Genomic DNA, 26281 nt, shown 5'->3' with positions numbered 1-26281 from the left:
TATCCGGCTCTCTTCTCAAGGGCATCAATCTGAAATTTATATGTCACATTTTGCCCATTTTTATGTTACCTAATAATAAACAAACAATCTTGATAAAATAGTGAAGAGTAGAGACATCCTGGCAACGAAGGTCTGCATAGTTAAAGCAATGGAGGCAGTGACAGACTTTGTATTTCTAGGAGCGAAGATTACTGCAGATGTAAATTGTATCCAGGAAATCAGAAGACGTTTATTTCTTGGGAGGAGAACAATGACCAATCTCGATAAAATAGTGAAGAGTAGAGACATCAGACTGGCAACGAAGATCCATATAGTTAAAGCAATGATATTCCCCGTAGCAACCTATGGATGTTAGAACTGGACCATAAGGAAGGCTGAGTGAAGGAAGATAGGCGCTTTTGAACTGTGGTGTTAGAGGAAAATCCTGAGAGTGTCTTGGACCGCAAGAAGATCAAATCAGTCCATACTTCAGGAAATAAAGCCAGACTGCTCACTGGAGGGAAGGATATTAGAGGCAAAGATGAAGTACTTTAGCCACATAATGAGAAGACAGGAAAGCTTGGAGAAGACAATTATGTTGGAGAAAATGGAAGGAAAAAGAAAAAGCGGCCAATCAAGGACAAAATGGATGGATGGTATCCTTGAAGTAACTGGCTTGACCTTGAAGGAGCTGGGAGTGGCCACAGCTGACAGGGAGCTCTGGTGTGAGCTGGTCCATGAGGTCACAAAGAGTTGGAAGCGACTGAACCAATAAACAACAACAATAATAAATAAGTTACTTTTCAGATTGTTTATAAGGTCTATATGAAATATAAATGAATATTAGATTTTGGTCCCTTTCCCAAGATACCTCATTATGTACATATATACAGGTATTATTTTACTTAGTTTGTGGACGTACATGTACCGGAGCATCTCCTGTTTATATGTGTGAGCTTTTCTTTGGAAATTGGACATAGTTATATGCTAGAAGAATTATTGATATGATTAATTTTAGTTAGTGGCTTGATGTAGGTTTTTGGGGGGGTATATGGCCATGGTCTAGAGGCATTATCTCCTGACATTTCGCCTGCATCTATGGCAAGCATCCTCAGAGGTAGTGAGATCCCATAAACCTAATTTTAGTTAGGTTTATCTAATGCTCTGTGTCAAGAGGACTTAGAGTCATGTTCTGCCTTGCTACTCTGGTGGTAATCCATTGTCTTCTGTGGATTTATTCCTCAGTAATTTGCATTCAGTTCTTCAGTATGTAAAAATCTTTTTCTTCGTGCAGTTATTCATAGTAGTGAACATCTTTCTCTCTTTAGCTCTGTTGAAAAACTTGTTCAGGACTTCCAAAATTACGAAATCATGCATTCAGGCCTGCATTCAAATCATGTCATCAATTTAAAGTTTAAAGATGTGCAGAGCTACTATATATTGTTCTTCCATTCAGGCAGATCTGATTAAAATTTCACATTCATAAAAGGTGGGAATATATATTCAGTAATTCCTGGGGATGTTTATTTCAGCAATGGTTTTTTGATACCCTAGTGGATCATAATATTGAAAATATTGAACAGTAATGTCATTCCGGAGACATGTCATAGTGAATCATTGGCATGTTGTGAAAAATGAGTTTTGAGCCAAGATAATGAATGCCTATACTATATTCTTATGCAATTCCTATGCCTTTTCTGCTTTTTTATTCTAAAAGAATCACATAGTCAATAATTGAAGAAAGGTACTGAAAGTACACTGAAGACAAGCTGAACGTTTGGCAAAAACAAACTCATAGATAATTTAATAGCTTTGTAGTGTTGTAGTAGTGTGCCTTCAAGTTGTTTTCAACTTATGGCTACTCTAAGGCTAGTATAGTTTTCATTTAACTTTGAGTTAGAGCAGTACCCTGGAGACAAACCAGCAACATGGAATCAGATTCTGTATAAGAGAGAATTGGTACTTTACAGAAATGGTTTTATCAGCAAAACAGTTTTTCCCCACACTTAGTTTTGCAGAAAGCTCCATTGGAAAGCATGCAAATGTGAGTAAATCAATAGGTACCGCTTTGCCGGGAAGGTAAAAGTGCTCCATGCAAGTCATGCTGGCCACATGACCTTGGAGATGTCTATGGACAATGCTGACTCTTTGGCTTAGAAATGGAAATGAGCACCACCACCCCAGAGTCGGACACGACTAGACTTAATGTCAGGGGAAACTTTTACCTTTATCTAAGGTGATTCATAGAGGGTTTGGTATTGGAAGTTCTCAGAGCTTGGGCTAATGGCCATGTTGGCTGGGGCATCCTGGGAAATGTTATCCAACAAAAAAATTCTTAAGCTGTGGATTTTTTAAAAAAAAATGTATTTATTTAATTTACACCCCACCTTTCTTCCAGTATGGGGACCAGTCTGATTCAGAGAAGGATATCAGCGCTTCTCACATTGATATGGTCTTTATAGTCATTGAAAGAACTAAATTGTCATGTCCTGTTGCTATATGCCCAAATCTTTCAGCAATTAAAATGGTTTTAATTACTGATTTGCAGGTTTATGTAAACATTATTGCACACAATCACATTTATATTTTGTTCCCATTTTACTCAAGAGATCTGCATATGTGTCACTGTGCATAAAGCTGCAGGTAAAGAGTACAAAACTGCTTTACAAAATACATTTGTACTTAAAATGTATTCATCCATGCTGTGGAGCATGCACTTAAATAATACATTGATCAAAGAGCCAATCAGTAACAGAATAATGCCACTTGTGAACCATGAAGTCGCCTGATTTATAGCAACAAATATGACTAGACCTCCACATAATGAAAAGTTTTAAAATTGCACATGCTTACCCTAGTTCATTTTGAAAATTTTATTTTAGGATATTTCTGACAGAAAGGATCTTTTGGTCCTTGGTTTTCTTTTTCCAAGCACTGCTTGACATCACCTTATTAATACTTTTCACTACAAGTACTTCCATAGAACAGTAACTTGTAGCATTACTTTTTAAAAGTATAATCTGAGAACATCCCAGCCAACATGGTCTTTTTATAGCCTCTAAAATAACTTTCCAAAAATCTACATAAATCTATTTTTTAAGTTGCAGTTAAGTATTCAAGTGAAGGAATTTCTAACGTCTACTACCAGTACTGCATGAAATGTTTATAGAAGCTCAAAATAAAAGGTGGTGGTGAGAGTTAATAAAGAACATTATTATCTATGCTGTTTGTTTCATAATAAATTAAAGCACATGGGATTACAATTTGCAGGATTATTAGTAACAAAGTCTTTCATCTCTGAATGACCTGTTTCAAACTAGCTCAGATCAGACCTGAATATTAATTCCATTTTAAAATAGTTGAGTGCTACTGTAAGAGTCTTCTTTTGCATACGTTTTTATTATGTAGCTGTTTTTAAATAGCCAAGAAGCTGAAAATAAATAAATAAAAATTAGTTTTTGAGCTTCTAAAACTAAAACTCTTTTTTCAGGAACTACATTAGATGTGTTTATAGTATTTATACTACAAACAAACAGTTTAACAAACAGTTAAACACATTTAAGAACAGGCAAACTACAACAGTTAAACACATTTAAGAACATTTGATATAAACAAGATATCCAATGCAAAGTATTTAGAAAATAAAATTATTTTTAAGCATGCATAACACATCCAGGAAGGCTACTCTTTGGTAGTGATGGTTTCTTATATTCTAAAAAAGAAAAGATTTGTTGTATTTATGTGTAATATTGATTGACTATGTGTGCTTAATTAAGCAGGACTTTAATTATCAAGTCCTTGATCACAAATGACTATTAATGCATTTAGGATGGAAAAATGAAAACGAATGGCTAATGTTGGAGTAGGGGGAGTAGTTGTCCCCAGGGAAGTGGAAATGTAGCATGTAGCAGAGGAGTGTGAAATTCTAGCATTTGGCATAGGAATAAGGAAAGATTTTAAATCTTAAAATTGGAAGTGGTGGGCTCAATTAGCTATGGTCGTCATGAGGCATATCTACATTTATGTTGGTGTGGGGATGAATCAGTCAGTGGACAATCACAAAACACACCCAGTATAACCTAGAGAAAGATGCTTACTGCCGCTGCACCCCATATTAGAATAACTCAGGAAAAGGTCTGAATCCTGGTGCAGGATTTGAAATTTTCCCCTGAGTTCTGGCCAGTTCCTATGTGAAACCAGCAGTGGGCATCCCGACAGCCACCCCGTGTTCCTTAGGTACCGGCAACCTGAGTGTTGCAGCCCAGCTGCCTACTTGATTCCCCTTTCACCCACACACTACACAGATGAGCAAGAATAGTAAATTTAGTAAGAATATAAAAACAGTTTCAAAATACACCCACGAGCTAGATTTCCAGAAGCTTAACAAAAAGCAATGACCAACTCTGAATAGGAATTCCAAAATCACTTAAGGCAAAAGCAAGAAACCGTAATCCAAGGGTTGTTACATTTAAACTAGAATTATATCCAAAAGCTTAAAAGCATAAACATGTCCATAATCCAAAGGCTTGATCTTTGAACTTGTCTATAATCCCAGACTCTTGAAACTTGAAATAAGATTTGTAATCCAAACAGGAGGCATGGAACTTAGACAGGAAAACAAGGTCCAGACCTAAGAACAGAACTAACACTGAGCTCCCAAGACCAGGCAACTTGACACATGAAAATCAAACATTGATCTCCCCACCAAACATTGACTCCAGTTCCTTAAGAATACTCCCTCTTGCCCATGACATCATTCTCTCTCACATCTGTTTATCTTTTTGTTTATCTTTTTGCCTCTGTGAACACCAGATTTGTCTCTGTTTCGCACTATCCTATCAGATATGTAAGCGCTGGGTTATCTGTAACCCTCCTGTTCCTCCAAATTTCTTTCACAGTAGGTCCCTGGCTGATTCTCGTGAGAATCGTTGTCTCTTTCCCCTAAAAGCGATCTACCCAGTACATTCCCATCGTCTCAAATAATGTCTTGCACTCTTGCATCAGGAGGTGGAAAAAGGCTTTGGTAAGTGGCCAAATAGGAGAAGGGACATTAGCACCTGTGCCCACCAGAGAAGAGAGGGAGATTCTTTCAGCTGTTGCCACCACTTTAACTGCTTGTTACTGTCAGTGGGTGACTCTTCTGCAGAGTGCTGCTTCATCAACAAACCTCTACTACTTGTAAGACTATACCCCAATATTGAATCAGTTGCTAGTTATTAAGACAGATTAATACCTATCCCCTCCCTGCAAAAAGATAGTCTCCCTGCCTGTGGTGCCAGAGTTGCAGCCAGTGGGGTCACTGCCTTTGGGGGAGCTACTTCCAAGGTTTACTAAGGCCCAGTTTCCCTTTCCAAGAGTAGAAGAGGTGAGTGTTGTGAGCTTTACATTTGGTTTATAATGTGTTGTAATAGAAAAAAAAATATCAATAAGGTGTGCTGTATTTAAAGCAGCCTTTTTTGTTTTCAATAGAATTGTTTAATTGTTTTAAACTTTTGTGCCAATATCTTTTAGCCATATTTTTTTAAAAATAGTTTTAAGCTGCCTTAAGGGAAAAGGCAGAAAGTAAATTAAGTAAATTAACACCACAGAAAGATCAACAAATTTTGCATCAGGAGTTGCTGACAGGATCATACATATAATGGCCAGTGTCAGTAGTAGAGTTTGTTGGTCTAAGCAGCCCAGTGACTTGAGAAATATATAAGCACTCAAGTGTCTCTATAACTTTTTGTGGCAGCCAACTTGGTGTAGTCTCGTGAGCATTGGATTATGAGTTTCTAGACCGATTTCAGATTCCCTGGAAACCCATTGGCTGATCTTGGACAAATCACATTCTCCCAGCCTCCGATAATCCAACCCTCCCTCTGAACAATTTGTGTTAAGAAGACTCCATGAAAGGTTTGCCTAAAGGTCTCCGTAAGTTGGAAATTACTTCAAGGCACCCAACAACAAACTTTGTGTTCAGACTTAGGGGCTCTGTATGAGCAGCTTACCTCATCCTCTCAACTTTTCAATCCAGAGCTTTTCAAACCCAGACCACAAGAGCCTGGATTCTGTGTATCTGGTTCTTTGATCCACAGATTTCTTGCATCAGAATCAAATCCTCGAGCTAAAATCTTTTCAGGGTTTGATGGAGTTGCCACCATTGGCAGCGACAAAGCAAGATGGAAACATTCACACACAGAGAGAATATGAATATAATAAAAGAATACTGCTAAAAAGAAAGAATGAATGAATGGATGAATTAATTGTGAGACAAACTATATTTAGTTTGGAATTTCAATGGAAAAAATGACTGGAATAACAAATTGAGAGAGTGGTTGTTTCAGAACCCTGTTTTCCGAGAACTAGCCCAAATGGACATTTCAAGCAAAAACATTTGGATGCATCTTTCCTAAAATGATTGCAGTTGTGTTATTCTAGCTCGACACCCACTGTTTATAAAAAAAACTCCAGAATACTTCTTTCTCAGTATAATCTGCATTGCTAAAGCGCAGGAGATTTTTAGTTGCCAAGAATAGCTTTGTAATGGGGTCGGGAGTGGTGCATCAGTATCAGCTCATACTTCAAATTTATCTGCCCCCTTGCTGTTGTGTAATAATAGAGCTGTAAGTGGTAGCATTCCTTCCATTCTCAGAATATGGCTTGCTTTGTTGCATTTGTCATCAAAACAGTGGGTGGGGTGATATACTGTACACTCAACACTGCTGTGGCACAGTCACTGTAGTCATGTAGATGCTGCTTAGCAAGGAATAATTGTTGGAAATATGCTATTTCCTGTTATAAAAGGCAGAGTGCACATTACAACAGAAAATGCTAGCTACAGGATTGGAAATAACCAGAATGAGAAACAAGGCCACGAGAACAGACTATATCAAAATCAAGAATAATTTCTTGAGTAACCCCCATACAAGTACTGTAGCTAATAAGAGTGGATTATATTTCTGTGAATTTGACCATAAATAAGCTTGGCATATAAGCAAGTTTGCCCTAGCTTTTCGTTTGTGGGTTTTGTACCTAATGTTAAAGAATGATGCAGTATTTGCATTTAAAAATAGATACCTCTTTATCTAATTGTGTCCTAATTTTAATTGCTGCTGTATGTACAGAATGTTGTTTTTGAGGAAAATAGATACCTTTAGGGAATGTTTTTGCTCCATGCTAATTGAAGGTCAGTGGCGGCACCTAAATTGTTTTCATATCGACCAAATTTAAATATAAAGTGTGGGTTGTGGTTTCTAATGTTTACATCAAAAGCACACAGGGAATCCTACTCAGCTTTTCTTCCTCAAAGCCAATTGTTTGAGCTCATTTACAGTGATTACAGAGGAGCAATGGTTTATTGAATGGTCAATGGGGAGGTTCAACATATATGCAGCCCCCAAATTATGAACAAGATAGCTTCTGTAGGTTTGTTCTTAAGTTGAATTTGTATCTCAGTAATAAGAGGTGTAACTTTTGGATAACATAGGTAAAGGTTAACACCCCTGCGATGTATGTTTTGCTGTCTGTGCCCCTGCAGAAGATTTCACCCCACTTTCTATCCCTTTGATAATTGGATTTTGGGGAAAAAATGGCTTGTTGTGGAAACAAGGATCGGTGACAAAACTTCAGTGAAGGCACATTTTCTCCATGAGAACTCTTCCAGGAGTGGATTTCCCTTCTTAGGGGTAGATTTCTCTCACTTCCTGTGGTCTTACCCCATCCTTAACTATAAGTCACTTGCAAGCTGGGTGTTTGTAACTTGGGTATTGCCTGTAACTTCCTTTACTGTATATTTCTCTTAATATTAAGAGTACATTTTTATTTTATCTCAAAGGAGTGGTAGGATCAAATGTGAGAAGATGTCTTTATATTTCTAATGAACAAAAAACCAAGACTAGTGGTTGGCTACTTGTTTGTAAGATTTGTTTAAACAGAAGAAGTTTGTGTGTGAGGATTGCCATGTGCCCTACTTTATAGAGAATAACCTGTCTAGCCCAAGTATGGTTTATGGCCATAAGAAGATTGAGCAAGGGCCTTAAAATAGCTCATTAACAGTTATCATCAGGATAAGAAACTGAGCAGTTACACAGATTACTTGTATCTGTGTCGTCAGGTTACCTGTAAACTTACGGCGACCCCATAAATTTCACAGGTTGAGCAAGGAATACTCTGGTGGTTTGCTATTAATTTCCTCTGAAATATAACCTATACCACCTGGTATTCTTTGGCAGTCCCCCATACAAGTATTAACCAAGCTGGCCTGCTTAGCCTCCAAGATCAGATCAGATCCAATGTCTTCAGGGTAATTAGCCCATGATCTGAAATTCAATCCACAGTACACAAGCAACTGCAGTCCTCCATGAGTCTAAATAAGATGTGGACCTCCAGATGTTGCTGAACTATGACTCTCAGTATTCCTTGCCATTGATGATGTTGGCTAAGACTGATTTGAGTTCAGTAATCCTGGGAGCCTACATTTTGCTCACCTGTGGTCTAGAGAGTTTGTAATTTTCTCTTCTACACAGTAGGAAGATTATTACTGCTGACAAAATTCAGCTGTATAGTCATGATCGGAATATTTATAGTACCACTACATAAGTAGTATTTGAGTACTGGATATTATTCCCTTTATATCCGGTAGTATGTATGCCCTCTTGGTCACAGAATATTTCCCCATAAACTACACTAGACATTCCCTATTGAGAACATATTCTCAATTGGTAAGGGATATAGTTCTGTATCACTACAAAATTACTAAAGACATGACTATCAATGTGGGAACTGACAGATAACAGACAAAAACTGAATATGGCAGGTGAGGGAGTTATTTAAAAAAAACCCTCAAACATGGCCAATAAATAAAATGCTAATATACTTCTCTCTGAGATGTTAAAAGTAATAATAGTATAATTGCTGTTAATAAAAATGGAGATAATACTGTCCTAAAAGAAAGAACACCTCTGTTGTAAAAATACCCATGTGTGTTTTCCTTAATTTTGTTCTTGTTGTTGGTTGTTAGTTATTTATATAGTACCATTTCATTTTTGTACATGGTGCTTTACAAGTAAAATGCCAATAGGCCTGCCAAAGGCATACTACAAAAATTATAAATAAATATACACACAGGAAAGGAGCAGCAATGCAAATATAGTACCGTACAATATAGTTGTAAAGCAAATTATCCAGATACAATACAAAAAAGATATAAAATCAAATGGATAAATGCAAACAACCAAAATATACAAGATGAGTAAATATTAAGTCTGACTTACATATTTTCTTTGAGACTTCGAAACAATGCTGGAAATCTTACACCACTAGCAACTGACCAAATAGTTTAACTAACCAGAGTACCATTTGTGGCATAGATATGTCCATGGTCAGGGATGTATAGTTTGCATCCCTAGAGCCACATTCAAATCTTGGCCTAATTTCACGTGTTTATTCTGAGAGATTATTTTAAAGCTATTCCTGCACCCTGATAGGAAGGAGAGAGGGAGAGGAGTGTGAGGAAAAGGGGATGGCAGAAAAAGAAAGAAAAAGTTTTGGCACTGATTATGCCAACCATATTTTATTTATTTATTTATTTTATTTAGAGCTTTTATGACCTGATCTTCTCGATCTCCGAAGAGGGACTCAGGCCGGCTAACAGCAGAAAATTCATACACACATAGAATAAACATAATAGCATCATAATACATTAATACAAAAATACATTAAAATACAGATCATACAATTACAAAAGCCAGGTCATCAGAGTAAAATCACAAATTCATCACCATCAGCCAGTGCGGTCAGCCGTTATTGACTCAATCATCATTCTGCAAATGCTCTATTTCAAAGCCAAGATTTTACCAGCTTTCTGAAAGTCAGGAGGGAAGGGGCAGATCTAATCTCCAACGGGAGAGAGTTCCAGCGCCGAGGGGCCACCACCGAGAAGTCCCTCGTCCCCACCAGACACGATTGCGAAGGAGGTGGGACCGAGAGCAGGGCCCTTCCAGAAGATCTTAACAATCTTGATGGTTCATAGGGAAGAATCCGTTCGGACATGTAAACTGGGCCCAAGGGAATATAAAGGGTTGTTCCTTGGAGACACTGATCTCAATATCTGTAGCATGTCTTCTTGATTCACCTAGCCACTTGCAGCTTTATCTACTGTATGCAAAACTCAGCATTCCATTAGAAATATGCTAACATTAACTTTTGACTATGGCTCAGTACGGTCTTCAAGTTGAACAAGATAGGTTCTGTAGGTTTGTTCTTAGGTTGAATTTGTTTGTAAGTGAAACTCCAGCCAAATATATATGGATGTTAATAACAACAACAACAACAACAATAATAATAATTATTATTATAACTCGCCCTATTTTCCCGAGGGGACTCAGAGCTGTTTCCATACCAAAAAAGTGACAAACATTCAATGCCATTAATAAAAACACACTCCTGTTAATGCTCCTGTGGTGTTTGTTTTGCTGTCTGTGCTCCCATTCAGAAGATTTCACCTCACTTTCTGTGCCTATGATCATTGGATTTTGAAAAAAAAATGGCTTGTTGTGGAAACAAAGATTGGTGGTAAAGCTTCAGTGGAGACACCTTTTCCCCATGAGAACTGTTTTAGGTGTAATTTTACCGTCCTAGGGGTAGATTTTTCTAGAGACCGCTTCACACAGGACAGAAATGCTCAATTTTGCAGCCTTCATGCACAGCTTTGATGGGACCTGCTGTACCCCATCACACGATGCATGGCAGGCCTCACCCACTTTCCTCTCAAAATGGAGGTGAAGCATTGAAAGGGAGGAAAGCATTTTGAGGCCGCAGTTTTGGCCTCAAAAACCCATGTAATGACAGAAAGGGCAGCGGGGCAACACACGTTGCCACCCTTTCTGCCATATGATGGGGTGGGAAATGGTGCCAGTGCAGCCTTTTCCCACCCTCCATGTGTGATGAAGGGAGGAGGGAAGGTGCACAAGGTGTCACAAGTCACCTCGCATGCCTTCTCTTTCACAGGTGAAAGCCGGCAAAATGAAACGGCCCATCTGGGCCATGTGACAAGGTCCTATGACTCATTTGTAAGTCGAATATTTGTAACTCAGGGACTCCCTTTATTGTCTCTGTACACTTTTCATAGGCAGCCTCATTAAGAGGTCTTCCTGTTTCCATTAGGTCTTACCAAATTTGAACAAGTGACAAAACAAGACGACCATTTTGACTTCACCATCTGCTTTTCAATGAAAAGAGGCATTTATTATCTTCTTACATTGATTATTCTTAAAGATGGTGTGGAAGAGTGTTGCTCCAAATATTTTTTTTATTTTCTCTAAGAAAATTTTATGTTACTTTGTTAAGCTGCAGCTTTATATACACTTATCTGGAAGTAAGTTTAATTGAAATAGAGTGGATCATCTCTGAGAAGAGATGAATGGCCCTTCCACACTGCCATATAACCCAGAATATCAAGACATAATCCACCATATCTGCTTTGAACTGGGTTGTCTGAGTCCACACTGCCATATAATCCAGTTCAATGTGGATTTTATATAGCTGTGTAGAAGGGCCTGAAGAGGAAAGTTATGTTTACAGCTTTATATTTCAGCTTTATGTAATTGTTTTCTTGTGTACTATCTCCTTGCTTGACAGAACCAAGCAACCATGTGACTGTCCTCTATATTTAGTGTACAGACTGGAAAGAAGGAGCCACATCTTAGAAAAGGCCTACATTGTAGTCAGCATGAACAATCAAGTATTTAGAATCAGAATTAATGTCTGTGAGACTGAGCACTGAATGACTATAAGGTTCCTAAAGTTCTGATGAAGTACATCAATCTTGATAGTAAGTTGTTATAGGATCTGTCTCCCAAATATGGTAAGTTGTTGCAAGATCACATGCCTATGGCTCTTACATGTCAGCTGGATTTGGTTCCAAATGCAAGAAAGTCATCCTCAGACACGTAGGCGGTTTCATGACCAAGGGCCAGGATTGGCAATGGGTGTCTAGACCACTTTCTTCAGGTAGGTGATGGATCACCTTTTGTAGGATATGCAGACATGGCCAAAGCAGGCCCCATGGTTGTCTTTAAGAGATGGGACCAATAAATCCAAGACACAAGGTTCATACTGCATAGGAGCAATCCATAGCCTGGGTATAACTATCCTTTTTCTAGGGGAGGACACAAAAACTTCTCTTTTGAGTTTGCACTTGACTACAATATAATTTCTCTTCCTCAGATTGTTCCAGGTGTTGCTAGATCTCACTTTTCATATAGGTTGGGATGGACGACTGCACATGAGGCAAGGGGCATTTAGGAGAACTGGGTGGGTAGCTTTGGAAGATTAGGGGAAGCAAATCATTTCGATTTGAGCAGATTTTAGTTGATTTGAGAGAGAAAATATATCCAAAGCAGTGCCAAAAATAAATATATATACCTATATGAGAGTGTCTTGGGGCTTCTGCAAGGTTCGGGGTCACACTCATGAGCAGCATATGGTCCACATTCTATATTTTTCCCACTCCTGTTATATGTAGTGGGGCAGAGTGTTCTCCCATTCTTGAAATTGGGTGCTGGCTTCCTAGGTCTTCTGAGAATACAGGGGGAGACATCATTGGGCCTGAAGTGAGGTTCATATAGCCTCTCTTGGTCCTGACTTTCTCCCCCATTGCATTATTTCTGAGGTTTTTCTCTTTTACTACCCATTTCTGAAGGACCTGTGGGGATCTGTGATACTCCACAATGGTAAAGTTATGCATTTGGAAATAGTATGTAATGGGGCAATTGTACATATTATTCTGGTCACCCTTTTAGTTAATTTTATTAAAATATTTATGTTCCACTTTATTTTGCAAGATCTCAGGGCACCGTATATAAAACATTTCAAACATATTAAAATAATTAAGATTTTAAATGGGTAGAAATAATTTGAACAGATTTAATGTGTTTAAATTGTTAATTAAATTTCTTTTAAACTGCCAAAGGGTGTGTGTGTGTGTGTGTGTGTGTGTGTATATGTTTAAACTCTTCACTAGTTGAAACAAAAATGTATTAAAACATGCATTAAAACAAATGTTGAGGTAGAATATAGGCACAAAATTAAATAAATAAATCAGCCATTTCAGAAGAGCAGTTTTCGTGTAACAGTCAAACCACTGACCTTGCCATAAAACTGTGGAAAAGAACAAAAGTTTTACAGTAGTATAAATCACAGTTAGTGAATGTGCACTCCAAAAATGGTTGAATTAGGCATTTTTGCTCATTGATTTTATATTTGGATAATGATTCCAGCTCTGAGATCATAACACTTTGTAAGATGTAAGATATCCTTAACCTCTTAATTTTAGCTATGTGTTGATTTTGACATTGACATAGTACAGTGACCCAGTAATGTTGTTCAATATTTTAATTTTTGCTGATGTACAAAAATACTATTGAAGAGCTGATTCTTAATTATAACATACAGCATTGCATAAATTTCTCCCTAATTAAAAAGCTTCTAAATTCTGACTGATCAATTTGGAAAGGGTTTGACGGAGTATACATTTAGTTTCAGGGATTTATTAGTAATTTGACCTATAGCTAGTTAATTATGATTATGGTACTTACATAATAATACATTACTGATTGAATGATATAGTTGCAAATTTATTTGGTACGTCTGCTATAATTTCTGAACATTACAACATAGTTACCATTTTAGCTGTTGTTTCGTTATGTTTGATGCTCAAAATTTAATAATAGGAGTTAGTATGAGCGATACATATATGAAGTATATTTCCAGTACAAATTTCTATCTATAGTACTGTTTGTGCACAGAAACAGCACATTACAGTCAGTGTTAAGAACGTGCTTGCTGTCCAAGAACTGTGACACAATTTTGATTTTAAGGTCCATGTGCCTCCATGAAAATAGAAGTTTAATGTCTTCTAATTCAAGATAAGTTAAAACTGTGTTTCATATACTGTCCCCTCAGTTAATATCCTCCATCAGTGATACATTGTCAGACTTAAGCAGATGAAGGACCATCTGTTTCAAAAGAGAACTAAACATGTCCTCAAATTTCTCTCATTAAATTCATTGGGACTTAACCATGCTTAGCTTGGGCCATCCCATATTGTTCTCAAGGCTGAGGGATAGAAGATTGCATGTTTAATTGCAACTCTTTTAGAGTGAGGGTGACTAAAATATTTGCAAAATTTCAAGTTAGTATATTCTTTATACATCCCTGGAATTTTCCCTTAAAGATATTCAGTTAATTCAGAACTGGATTGTTTATTACATTCGGATGTTTTTAATTTTCTCAACAGTAGCATATTCATAACCATTCCATGAGATTTTAGCACTTCACTAAATACCGTAACTTGATTCAAGTTATTTGATAAAGAGAAAACATCAGTTTTAATCTCTTTAATCTACAGAAATGATATCCTGCAAAAAGATAGTAAAACACATCTGAAGTTGTTTAAGCCAAACAACTTCAGGTGCTTCAGTGCATATTTACAGTACAGAATCCATAGCTTGAGCAGCTTATTTTTTCCCCATGAAGACTATTCCTAGCTTAAAGATCCCCAGTGACTTCATTAAACACACTCTAACACTGTAGAATTTCAGTGGCAATATTCTGTTAGAAAGAATAAAAAAGCCAGATGTATTTTTCAAAGTTTCTTGCTTCCAGCAAAGTTTTATTGATGGAGCCAATAGATTGTATATAAGTATTGCAACTTTTGGTAGGAATAGATTAGAGTAGATTCAGCATGGTTTCTGAAAAGAAAATTCTAGACCCCCAGGTTCTAGGGTCTTATTCGTCTTTTTCTACATTATCAATACAAGTAACATTAGATGTATTTATTTTTTTAGTCAGATTCTTGATTACTATTATTGGCAGAATCAACAAGTTGTTAGTTTTAGCATTCCAAGTAAGCTCTTACAATTAACTGCATTTGTCAACTGCAGTCCTCTGAATGTAAATTTTTCCTCCAATAAATGTAATTCCCCAACATCATAGCTCTAAAACTCTGAAGCAGAGAATGATTTTAAAGCTATTGATTATATTGGTGGTGGAGAGAAGCATCTCATTGATATATTTTAACCTTTCTAATTTTGATAAGTAGAAAAAAGGACTTGCTTGGCAGTTGTTCCTTGGACCTAATGAAGGGAATTAGCTGGACTTCACACACACCTCATCACATCTTCTTTACCCTCTCGGGAAGAGACTTAATGATATTAGGAAAAGAGTTGTTCTGGATCTTGACATTTACTATTAGATTCGAAGAGAAACTATTAAGGACCAGATTATTTCTTTCATTGTTTAAGATCCACAAAAGTGGAAGTGATGAAACAAGTGCCTTGCATTTTTTTTCTGCATGCCTCCATTTTCATTTGAAGGCAGAATAAGCTCGGGCTTGCTAGAGTGGTCAAAAACACAAAAATGTTTTGGGGTTGGTTTTTTTTTTTTTTTTGCCATGTCCATAGCAAAAGGAAGAACAAGGAATTAATAGGTTCACTGCTTTGAGCAAATGATGAGAGCTGACTACTCAACACCTTTGTCACCTCAGTCTTCTTCCTTAAGAAAAATAGTGTTCAACCTGGGGAAAACAGAATAGGTAAAGAGGCAGTGCAGGAACACCTGGTGACTTTAAATTAATGTGATTCTTCAGGACCAGATGAACTACATTCAAGGTTGTTTAAAAGAACTAGAAGAAGTAAGCTCAGAACTGCTGGCACTAGTTTTTGAGAATTTCTGGAAAATCAAAGAAGTTCCAGCATCCTGAAAGGGCACAAATGTTGTCCCATCTTTAGACAGGGTAACCAAAAGGACCCAGTCAATTATCGCCCAGTCAATGTGACATAAATATCAAGAAAGATCCTAGAGCAGATCATAAACAGTCTGCCATAATCACTAGAAGTCGTCATGGGTTTCTCAAAAACAACTCATGCCAAACTAATATTTAATATTTAGAAGAGCTGGCTAATATTCCAGAGGACAGGATCAGAATTCAAAACAACTTTAACAGATAGGAGAGCTGAACCAAAGCTAAGAAAATAAATAAATTTCAACAGGGAAAGTGTAAAATACTAAACTTAGGCAAAAAAAATAATGAAATGCTCAGATATAGAATGGGGGACACCTGGCTTGATAACAGTACATGCAAAAGGGATCTAGAAATCTTAATAAAATACAAATATGAACATGACTTAAAATTCTGTTTTGGTCAGACCTTACATAGAATACTGTGTCCAGGTTTTGGTTACCACAGTTCAAGAAGGATATTAACAAGGTGGGATGTATCAGAGAAAGGTGACCAAAATGTTCAAAGTTCTGGAAACCATGCCTTATGAAGAAGAACTTAGGAGTTAGGTATATTTAGCCTGGAGAAAAAAAGATTAAGAGATGACAGTATAGCCATATTTAAATATTTGAAAAGATGTCATATTGAGGATGGAGAAAGCTTGTTTTCTGCCGCTTCAGAAATTATAAGCACTTGATATTTTTTGGCAAGTTCCCATCCAGCTACTAACCAGAGCTGACTGTGTAGCTTCTAAATTCAAGTGCTTATAATTTCTGGTGCTTTTAGGATACCAAGACTCCCTCCAACTCTACATTTCTGTCATATGAATCTATAACTTTTTACACTGATGGGCAGTGATTTTCCAAGAATTCAGGCAAGTTTCTTTCCTAGCCCTATCAGGAGATTTTAGTTTAATCCTAAAACCACATGCGCCTGATTCTACTGTAGACGCAAAGTTCCTTTCTGCTTGAGTAACTTGGATCCAAACCATTTTATTTATATATTTATTTAAAATATTTATATGAAAAAAGAAAACATTTGAGACTAGAAGTTCCTGACCTTTGGTCCTCCAATTGTTTTTGGACTTCAACTACCAGAAATCCTAGACACCTTACCAGCTATTTGGAATTGTGAGAGCAGAAGTCCAAAGCACCTGGAGGAAATGGATTTTGGGATACTGTATTACTGAAGGATTTTGCTGTCCAGACCTCAGCCTTGTTTTTTTGCATACAGTAGCTGTCACAAGTATGCTTTGTTTTCAGAATATGATTCATGATTCTGGATAGTCTAGCTGGTAATTACCGAACAAAAATCAGAGACACGAATATAGAATGTGAACTTTGGTTGTAAATTATTGTTTTATGGTTATGGGCTTCAAAAGTACTATGTCACCCAGAGAAATATATGTTGTAATAGCAAAGGAAATAGATTTTTTTGACTTTAGCTTTCTTTTATTACATTTATGGTTAAGAAGATATTTATTCAATTTTTGCCATTTTAGTCTGAAAGAAAATAATATAGGTGATATGAAATAAACATGTTTTTATATGTGTGTGGCCTTGCTGAAAGGATTTTGGCTCATTCGCCCTCTTTAACATTGTTCAAGAACTGTGGATAAAATATTTGCACATCATCACATTTAAATTAACTAAGGAATTAATTGCCACTTCAGTATATATTATGTCTGATTATAATGAATACTAAGCTGTATTTTTAAAATGATTATTGGTTTCCTGGGAGAAGACCAAAAAAAATCTTATTTCCCAGTAAGTAAGGTTATCTGTATCTGCCTATCTGCCTTTCTATAGTCAAATATAATTTTCAGAGCTGTTCTAAGATAATTAATTTATTACAAAAATGAGATGAAATAGTAAGAATAAGCATCTAGATTATCTGAAGAATTAATGTTACTTAATTACACATGAGCTCAGTAATAACCAAGCATTAGCATAAGCATAATTCACTAAGATACATGGCAAGGCACCAAGCTAATTTAGATATATTATGAAAAAAGCTATCATACTCAGTTTAGCATGAGGCAATTTTGCATGAATCACCAGATTTATTTTCAAATGTTACAGAAACCTGTGTGAATTTTAAAATACTACTCATAAATGTCTACAAATATCTAACACTTTTAAAAGAAAGGCGCTTTAGAACTTTTTGGTATTCTTTGAATCATTTATAGAGAAAAAAATAAGCAAACTACCATATAGATTAATATATAAGTCAACCTCATGTTTAAATCAAGAGAAGGTTTTTTGTCCAAAATGATGTTTTTTGATATGAACTGTGGATAAGTCAAGAGTCATATCACATACAAAAACTAGGATCACTTTAGTGGACCAGTCACCTCAACTCCTGCCATTTTTCCATCCAGTTACTCAAAAAAGCCAGAAATAACATCATAGAAGAGAGTAGAGGGGGTCAGTACTTCTATTAGGTTCTTCCAGGATGGACTAAAGCTGTAGCCTTTCACCATGCTCAGCAGAGATTGTTCCTTTTTATTAAAAGTGTTACAGTACATTTATTGACCCATAGATAAATCGATCTTCCCTAGGTTTTTGTTGTTGATTATTCTATCACTAAAATTTCCAGACTTATTCATGAGTGTATATATTAATACCTATTTTAGCCTTATTTTTACTTTATTGTGATTTTCAGGAATATCACCTCACTACTAACTCTATGTTCCCAGTATGTCAAAGGCTATATTCTAGTGTATAATGCAAAAGCCTGGTCTTGCTACCTCTGACTGAAGAAAATGTATGTGAATGTGTCATAGACAGATTAATGTTTAGGGACATTTCACAAATGGTATGTTTTGTTAGAGGTATGTCCAAGATATTTAAAATATTATAAAAATGTGTGGTGTAGAAGATATGTATCTGTTTGTCCACTTATGTAGAAAACAGTTATTTGTGGATTTCATTAGGCTCAGTTGACAGTAAACAATGTACTTCCTATTATTGGGCACAAGAAGAGAATACCCACAGTCAACTGTTCAATGATGAGTCAATTTGTACTGTTAGTCCCATTGATTCACAGAGTTGGCTAAAGTGCAGGCTAACAGTTGACCTGTTTCTGATACTTCAAACTATTACATTATATTTATTCTCACAGCAGCAAATACGAATTTGCTGTCAAATGAACCTTTAAGATCTCTGTAGGTAGGAAGTGTGCGACTGGTCAAAGGTCATCTCATAAACCTTGTTCCTGGTATCAGAGTGGGGAGACCTTGGTTCAGATCCCACTGATCCAGAAATCATTGAGGATATCTACATTCAGACACCAAGGTTAAAGCAAAGGAACTCAGGCAAGTTATTTCTGTTGTAGTTGCCCACCAAGCGTGTAATATATAGATAAAATAGCTAGGGGAAATGTTGTATATTCATTTGATTCCTGGGTCATATTGGAATTCCCATATTGGAATTATCATATACACCCTGCCAATTAAATGAAGAGATGAACAAGAATGTATGTTTTTATTGTTTTATGCAGAAGAATTTACCCAAACCAACTTCAAATGTTTAAATCTGGAGAGAGGGCAAAAGATTGTGGGGGTATCCTGAAAAGTTCAGGGCTTACAAACCACAATTGCCCAGGTGTTGTCCTCCCCACCTTTGCTGCAAGGTAGGAATGTCACAATCAGAGCAGGCAAGAGAACTGGAAGATTACCAACATGATTCAAATTAAATTAGTATTTTTCTCTTGCTTATGTCTAGCATCTTCTTCCCGGCACTGCCTCTAGACATGGAGGTTTGATTTAACCAATTCACTAAAATGTTAAATTTACTTGCCTCATTTAAAGTTCTAAAGACATAAAAGCTTTCAAGGCAGTTCAAAATAAAAATGGAAAGATCTTGCTTTTCCTTCTTCAGATTTCTTTAATTCTCAGAATAACATCTGGTTTTTCTCTTTTTAAAACAGTTGTTAAAGCTGTTTGTTTTATATATATATATATCTCAGTTTCAAAAGAAATCTTTTTAAGATGTTCTTTGCATCCTCTCATATTGAAGTTTTGTTAACCCCAGTCAGCAAGGAATGTCATTGAGCTTTTAATGAATCACAGGCCTCTTCTGTGATCAGGGGCCCTGTGGTTCTTGTGGGAATACTCAGCTCCTAGAGGTGCCATAACCACTGTGCAGGAAATGTTTACTTTCATCTGAATGTAAAGTAAAGCAATGCATGGCACGTGATCTTCATAGCCACCCCACCTATAATATCTTGCTTTGAGACTCCTTGGAGCAAATTATTTGGGCCTTGTAGGGTATAGAATGCTGCATGCTTGAAATTTTTCTGCTGCAACGTATAGCAGCAGGAAGGCAGCTGGTCTGGCTCTCTGGAGCCCACTTATGCCCTACTTTGAAGAGCTGGGTCAGCTTCTTTTCCTGTCCTAGCATTTACTTCAGCTTGAAAGCAACTAACAAAGCTTTTCAAAAAGGTAAGATAAGTTGACAGAATGCTCCAAACAGTTCATGTGGCTTCTTTTCAGAACTTGCCATTGCTGGAGAGTGAATAGCAAGACACTGTGGTGGGTGATCTGTAAGGCTGTCATTTCTTTGCTGTTTTTCTTCACAAAGAACGAATGAGCCATTTTATCAACTCTTTTTCTTACTATAAGAAAAATTTGAAAACACTGCAGTTTTCAAAATTGACTATTAGTCTGAGATTTAAATTATGCCCTCCCCCAACATATGTTTTTTATTCTTCATAGAAAACATCATGTTCGGCTCAGAAATAGGTTATATATTCTGTGCAGGATAGAATATGTTAAATATTATTTTCTGCGCAGAAAATGCAATTTTTGTACAACCTGACAGAAGAGATCTGACAAGTCACTGTTAGAATTTAAAACACAGTTTTAATCTTGAATTTTAAACTTGTGTCTTATTTTTAGTTTTTGCTCTGTGTACTTTAATATTTATTTTGTAGAAATACATTTTGTTATGTGTATTTTAAAGACTGTTTTTAGATGATTATGTGTTTTAGTGATGTTGTAACCTCTCTCGGGCTGCTAAGTGAGGCAGGTAAGAAATAAAATTATGATTATGATGATGATTATTATTTCAACCATTTTCCAGATATTTTGAATATTCATCCCATGCCTTATGCTCTCATTATCCCCAACATATCATGCTTTGGGACCTGAAGAAACTGCTTCAGCCTGACTCACGGGGATGCTAGCCACTGAGGTAAAAGTAAATAGGGTTTCATTAGTTCTTCCTTGGAGTGGAAAGACAATCAAGTCAATAAAAATAATAATTTAATTTATTCTTTTATTTTTTCAGGTTTTGGGAATTGGGATCTCAGGACTGTGTCCCCATAAGGATTGTATAAAACATGTTTTGTAGTACTAAAAACCATGTTTTGTAGACCTCACCTCTGAGGATGCTTGCCATAGATGCAGGCGAAACGTCAGGAGAAATGCCTCTAGAACATGGCCATATAGCCCGAAAAAACCCACAAGAACTGACTAAAAATAATATTTTGAATTGATAAATTTCAGAGTTATACATATATAGCAAACTGAAATTTTACTATGCTGAAAGAGAATTGGAAATGGAAAGTGAGCTAAATCCATTGAATAACTAACTTTTTATGCTGAATAATTTGAGGAGAAAATAACACAATTTTCTCCTGTCCTTTCTCCAAGGATTTCAAAATGTTATTTATGGTCTCCTTCATTTTCACAGCATCCCTTCAGGTTAGACTCATAGATTATAACCATTCTTGAACAAGGATTTCAACCAGGAAAATTTACTTACAATATGTGTATCTGGATTATTCTCAATTTCAGCAAGTAAAGTACAGTGTGTTGAGTGTGTGGGTTGTGATGATGACTTTTATTTCCAAATAGTTATTCCATCCAGTTAATTATGAATATTATAAATATGAGTTTGTTTTCAACTTTACAAGGGTCACATCTACACCAACTGCTTAGATCGGTATAGAGCTGGATCGGCTCTGTGGCAGTCAAATGCCACATGGAGTTGATCTGGGGTCATGCGGGGCAAAGCCACCTTAACATGGCGTTGCCTATGTTAATCAAAGTCAGAGGAAATCCATATTCTGGCAGTCTTGGAACAGTTGCATTGGTTCTGTAATGGAACTGATAGCAACTGTCCCCACTACCATCCTATGTTTGGACAGCCCAGGGACACAAGATGGGTCACCACCCTCCTCCTCATTGTGGCAATTCTACCTATCAACTGTGGACTGCAGTGATGTCACATGAGGTGATGGGGCACTCTAGGAAGGGAGGGTGGAGAGAAGATGATAGATAGGATCCATATCATGGTTGGAGACCTTTGCGATAAGGGAAGTTTGAGGAGCATAGGAAGGGTGGCCACCCAGGTGGTGATTTCCTCCCGCCTCTGCAAAAACTGGAGGGCTACCTGTGTGACCCATATTCAGAGCTCATCTGCTGTGCGGTATGGCGGATTGGCCCCCAGGTTATCAGTCTGTGTATTTCCACCCAAGGACTTAATAGGATGTACTGTATGCATTTCTAGGGTTGCCATGCACTCTTCTTTTCTAGGATACGCTTTCTTTTTCAGATGTAAAATCCCCATCCTTCAATTTCTCAGCTATGTTCACATTTTCAGAGCTGAAATTTCTGGTTAGGTAGATTTTTAAAATAAAAAAGTTTCTTACAACTTCTGGACTGGAGGAAGTAGGCAGTCAGGAAATATATCTCTGAGGAGAAGGAAGAAGAGAGAAAAGCCGGGTTAAAGCAGAGCAAAGTAAGCCCCCAAAGAATCAGCCTCAAGCTCCATGGGGGTTACTGAGTGACTCTCCAACTTCTAAGTGCATCAGGACCACTATCTTCCTCCATTATGAGGGAAAGTCCCATTAATACGGAAGACAGTGGAAAAGATCAAAGTCTTCTACCACTGCTGCCAGGATGGTGTCTACCAGCAAGGAACCTGTCTGTTGGACTGACTCAACTGAGAACTGGTGGTTTCTCTTAAAATTTCCAGAGTGTAAAATTTCCATGAAAGTGACCTTCGTGTTCAGTGGTTTGAAGTAGTGTCCCGAAGTAGTATAGGTTTTTTTTGGGGGGGGGGGGTGTCAAGACATGCGTCCACAGACCAGCAGTTCAGGAGGGGAGCCTTAAAAGTGCTCAGCTAGAGAGGTCCTGGGTCTCACTAATCTACATGTTCTAGAATTCTGCAGGAGGAAGCCACAGGATTTTAGATGAGATGCATCCTCTTTGCCTACTCTTTCAGCTCTAGTGTGATAACACGCCAAATGTTACTAAATCTGGATTCAATCTGTTAAGTATTTGCTGTGCTGGAACCTTGACATTCCCCAAGAGCAAGTCCACAGTCCTTGGATAAGTGAATTATGAAAATCATGCTATTGTTCAAATTAATGCAATTATTACAGTTTTCATTCAGAGAGCTTTATGTGTGTCTATGTATGTGTCAACTTACAATGAGCACATGAATTTCATAGGATCTTCTTAGGAACGGGATAGTCAGAGGTGGTTTTGCCAGTTCCTTTCTCTAAAATACGGCTTATGGTACCTGGTATTCATTAGCAGTCTCCCTTTGAAGTACTAACCAGAGCTGATCCTACTTAGCTTGCAAGATCACATAAGACCTGGTGCTTTTGAATATTTAGGCAGACTCGAAGAATTTAGGCAGCCTGGAATTTGCAGTGTCCTCTATTCTGGGCACAAAAGGAATTGTGGTGAATACTTGCTGTATGAGGTTTAAGAATGCCTGACAATAGTTTTCTATTTTGTATGCCAGCCAAGAAAATTAACTCTTTTTGTTATTAAGGTGAATGCAACGCGCCACTTTGTTCTGTCCCTTTTGACAGAATAGCGAAAGACCTGGTGCCTTTCTATGCAGAGAACTGAATGTGTGTGATAGGGTTTTCCCCCCAGGAGACGCAGGGAATCCTTGTTGGGAATCACCCTTGGAGATGAATTTAAAAGGATGGACAAAGAAAAGAGAGAGAACGAGAGAAAGAGACATATATGTTTTTAGCAGCGTGCTCTAGCAGTTGTGCTATTTAGAATCCTGAGGCCAGTCTATTTCTATTTTATATTCTTTTAGATACCTTTTTAAAGTGTCTGTTATCCTTTCCAAAGGCCAGTTATTCTAGGCACAGCAGCTCGTGCCTGCCTGCTTGCCTGCCTGCCTTATTTTGCAAGGCTGCTGGGAGTTTTTAAGCTGTGTGAGAATCCTGGGAGTTGGTGATGTCAGACTGGTTGGGTCATTTGAAGGTTAGCAGCCTGGGAAGGGTTCATAGAAAGTTCACTCGCATATATTAAGCAATTCAATCTTTCATTCCGTGTGACACAAGTAGTAGGAAGTGAGCTGTTCGGAGGCAGAAGGATCTATTCACAGGCAAAGGGGGATCCCGTGCTTCTAGCAAAGCCTGTTTTGCCAACAAAACTCCGGCACTGCACAGGATACAAAAATATTCATTTATTCAGGATGAAAGTGAGAGGCAAGAAAGCTGCTCAAAGATTTGGGAGGCAGAAGAATGAGAACTGAAACTTGGAAGGCTGTGTGTTTCCCCCCTCTGTTCTGCTGGATTGACTGAACAGCCTGGAAAATGGTAAATGATCATTTGGATCAATTACAGGCTTTTAGCTGTGTTGTCTGTCATAATTCATGATTCTGGTCTGGGAAAAAGACCAACAGTCTACGTGCCAAAAAAGGGGCAGAGTTTGATGGAGTTGGATGTACTTTTATATGCCATTTTCCTCCACACCCGAGAGGAAGGCACTTTTGCAGACATACTGTAGAGGGGGAATCATGTTTGACTGTATGGATGTCCTAGCAGTGAGCCCTGGTCAAATGCTGGATTTCTACACTGCAAGTCCCTCTTCCTGCATGCTCCAGGAGAAGGCTCTCAAAGCATGCTTCAGTGGATTGGCACAGACAGAGTGGCAACACCGGCACAGTACGCAATGTAGGTCCCGCTATTATTTTGTTCCACTTCCCCCCTTCGTTTTTTATTTATTTGCATGCCAGAAATATTTGTAATGCTTTCAAAATAAACGTGTAAAGTTTTCCTTCCAGAATGGCAGTTGTATGGACGCTAAGTGTCAACATACATATATTTTAAAAACATTGTTCTAAGTGTCTTACATTTTTCCGCTAATATTTCAAAATAGCTATACAATTCAGCATTGTTCATTCAGTGTAAAAGAGGGTTGTATTTTTATATGCATGTGCATCTTGCTGTTTTAATGTCTTTTTATATATCTATATATCTATCTGGATGCATTTTAACATCTTAAGAGCCAATTAAAATCTTGGTATGCCTCACAGTGAACTTGAGGGTAACCAAAGTTAAAGTTGCAGGCTTCCTTAATTGTTTCTCTTTCTCTGGAAAAAAAAAAAAGCAGCCGGCAATATTTCTTTGCATTGACCTTGCTGCCACCTTTTGTTTTTACTTTGTTGCTCTAAGAAGTCCCTGTTTTTGCTAGAAAACTAACTGTGAACACCCCTTGTGTTTTGCCATCAATTATCTCAGCGCTTTCTGGATCTGTTAGCCGCCTAGGAATTTCAAGGAAGGAACGGGCTTTTGCTGCTCTAGATTTTTTAAAAAAATGTTATTTTGTTATCAAATCTTGACATAGTACTGGAGGGCATTGGGGGCAAACCGAGGCATGCTTTAACAGTGCCATTTAAAGCTTGATAAACAAAAAAGCAACAAAGTTGCAGCACTACATTTCTGCATTTAATTTAAAAAAAACCTTGAAGGATGCTTCATTGCTCTGACGCTGATTTAGATAAATGATGGCTATGTATCAAATGGTTTTAACATAGTCTTTGACACTTCAATGGAGCATTAACTCCAGAAGTATGCTTAATGCCACTGTGGTTCCTAGACATCTCAGTTGCAGTAAACTGTTCTTCCTTCTGAATGTTTAATCGTCAGGGGATGGAAAAGTAACATGAATGGTAGCAAATGCTGCAGTCAACAATATTTTTGTTACTATTAGGTCTTCATTAGTAAATGGGCAAGTTAACAGAAATAAGAAAGCGAGTCTGATGTGGAATACAAACCCTTAACCATTATAACAAGTACAGACATTTAACATTTTTGCCTCTTTAAAAAAAAGGGCAAAACAAAAAGTCGGGAGACAGTTATTAAAATCGTAGTACTACATTTGTGGGTTCAATGTGTGTACTATCAATATAGCTAAGAAATGTTTCTGAAGTTTGCCAGCAAATGTTTGAAACTTTGTGTTCTTTCCTTGTGTTCTTTTGCAAGTGTGATAGTGGCAATGCAAAATACCTTAAAGTTCAGTTGCCTTTCAAAGTCTAGCATGAAGTAGCAAGAGGTTTTTATGAATCCAAACTTTTAGGATGAAAAAAAAACCCTCAATTTTGACAGGTTCCTGATTGGCAATATATTTGAAGACAAAATATTAAAAGTCAGGTCATTCGCTTGAATCATTTTTTTCTTAAAAGTATATACACATATGTTGCCTTTGATCCTGAACCTAATTAGACATAAGGTCATTCTTTATCAGTGTGCAGCAAGTGTTAAATATGTCATTAGCCTGCG

The 26281-nt window shown here is 37.3% G+C and overlaps 1 protein-coding gene and 1 long non-coding RNA gene across 7 annotated transcripts in view; both read left to right on the top strand.

Moving 5' to 3' along the window:
- RARB (retinoic acid receptor beta) overlaps positions 1-26281 on the top strand; it is a 416875-nt gene that overhangs the window by 267152 nt on the left and 123442 nt on the right. The window contains exon 1 of one of the 6 annotated variants that reach the window (XM_060781903.2): positions 22846-24673. The exons of 4 other annotated variants lie outside the window; for them this stretch is intronic. In XM_060781903.2, coding sequence (XP_060637886.2) covers positions 24442-24673 — 232 coding nt within the window. In that variant the 5' untranslated portion in view covers positions 22846-24441. Of the gene's footprint in view, positions 1-22845; positions 24674-26281 lie in introns of those variants that run through there. One more of the 6 variants, XM_060781908.2, reaches the window with a different exon arrangement.
- On the top strand, positions 20071-21093 carry LOC137097275 (uncharacterized). The gene is made up of 3 exons (XR_010910107.1): positions 20071-20183; positions 20824-20934; positions 21031-21093. It is a non-coding gene; the product is annotated as an uncharacterized lncRNA (long non-coding RNA).

This window comes from Anolis sagrei, chromosome 6 (genome assembly GCF_037176765.1).
Source record: "Anolis sagrei isolate rAnoSag1 chromosome 6, rAnoSag1.mat, whole genome shotgun sequence".
NCBI lineage: Eukaryota > Metazoa > Chordata > Lepidosauria > Squamata > Dactyloidae > Anolis > Anolis sagrei.
Note: the sequence above shows the minus strand (reverse complement) of the source record. Positions and strands in the feature narration are given on the sequence as shown.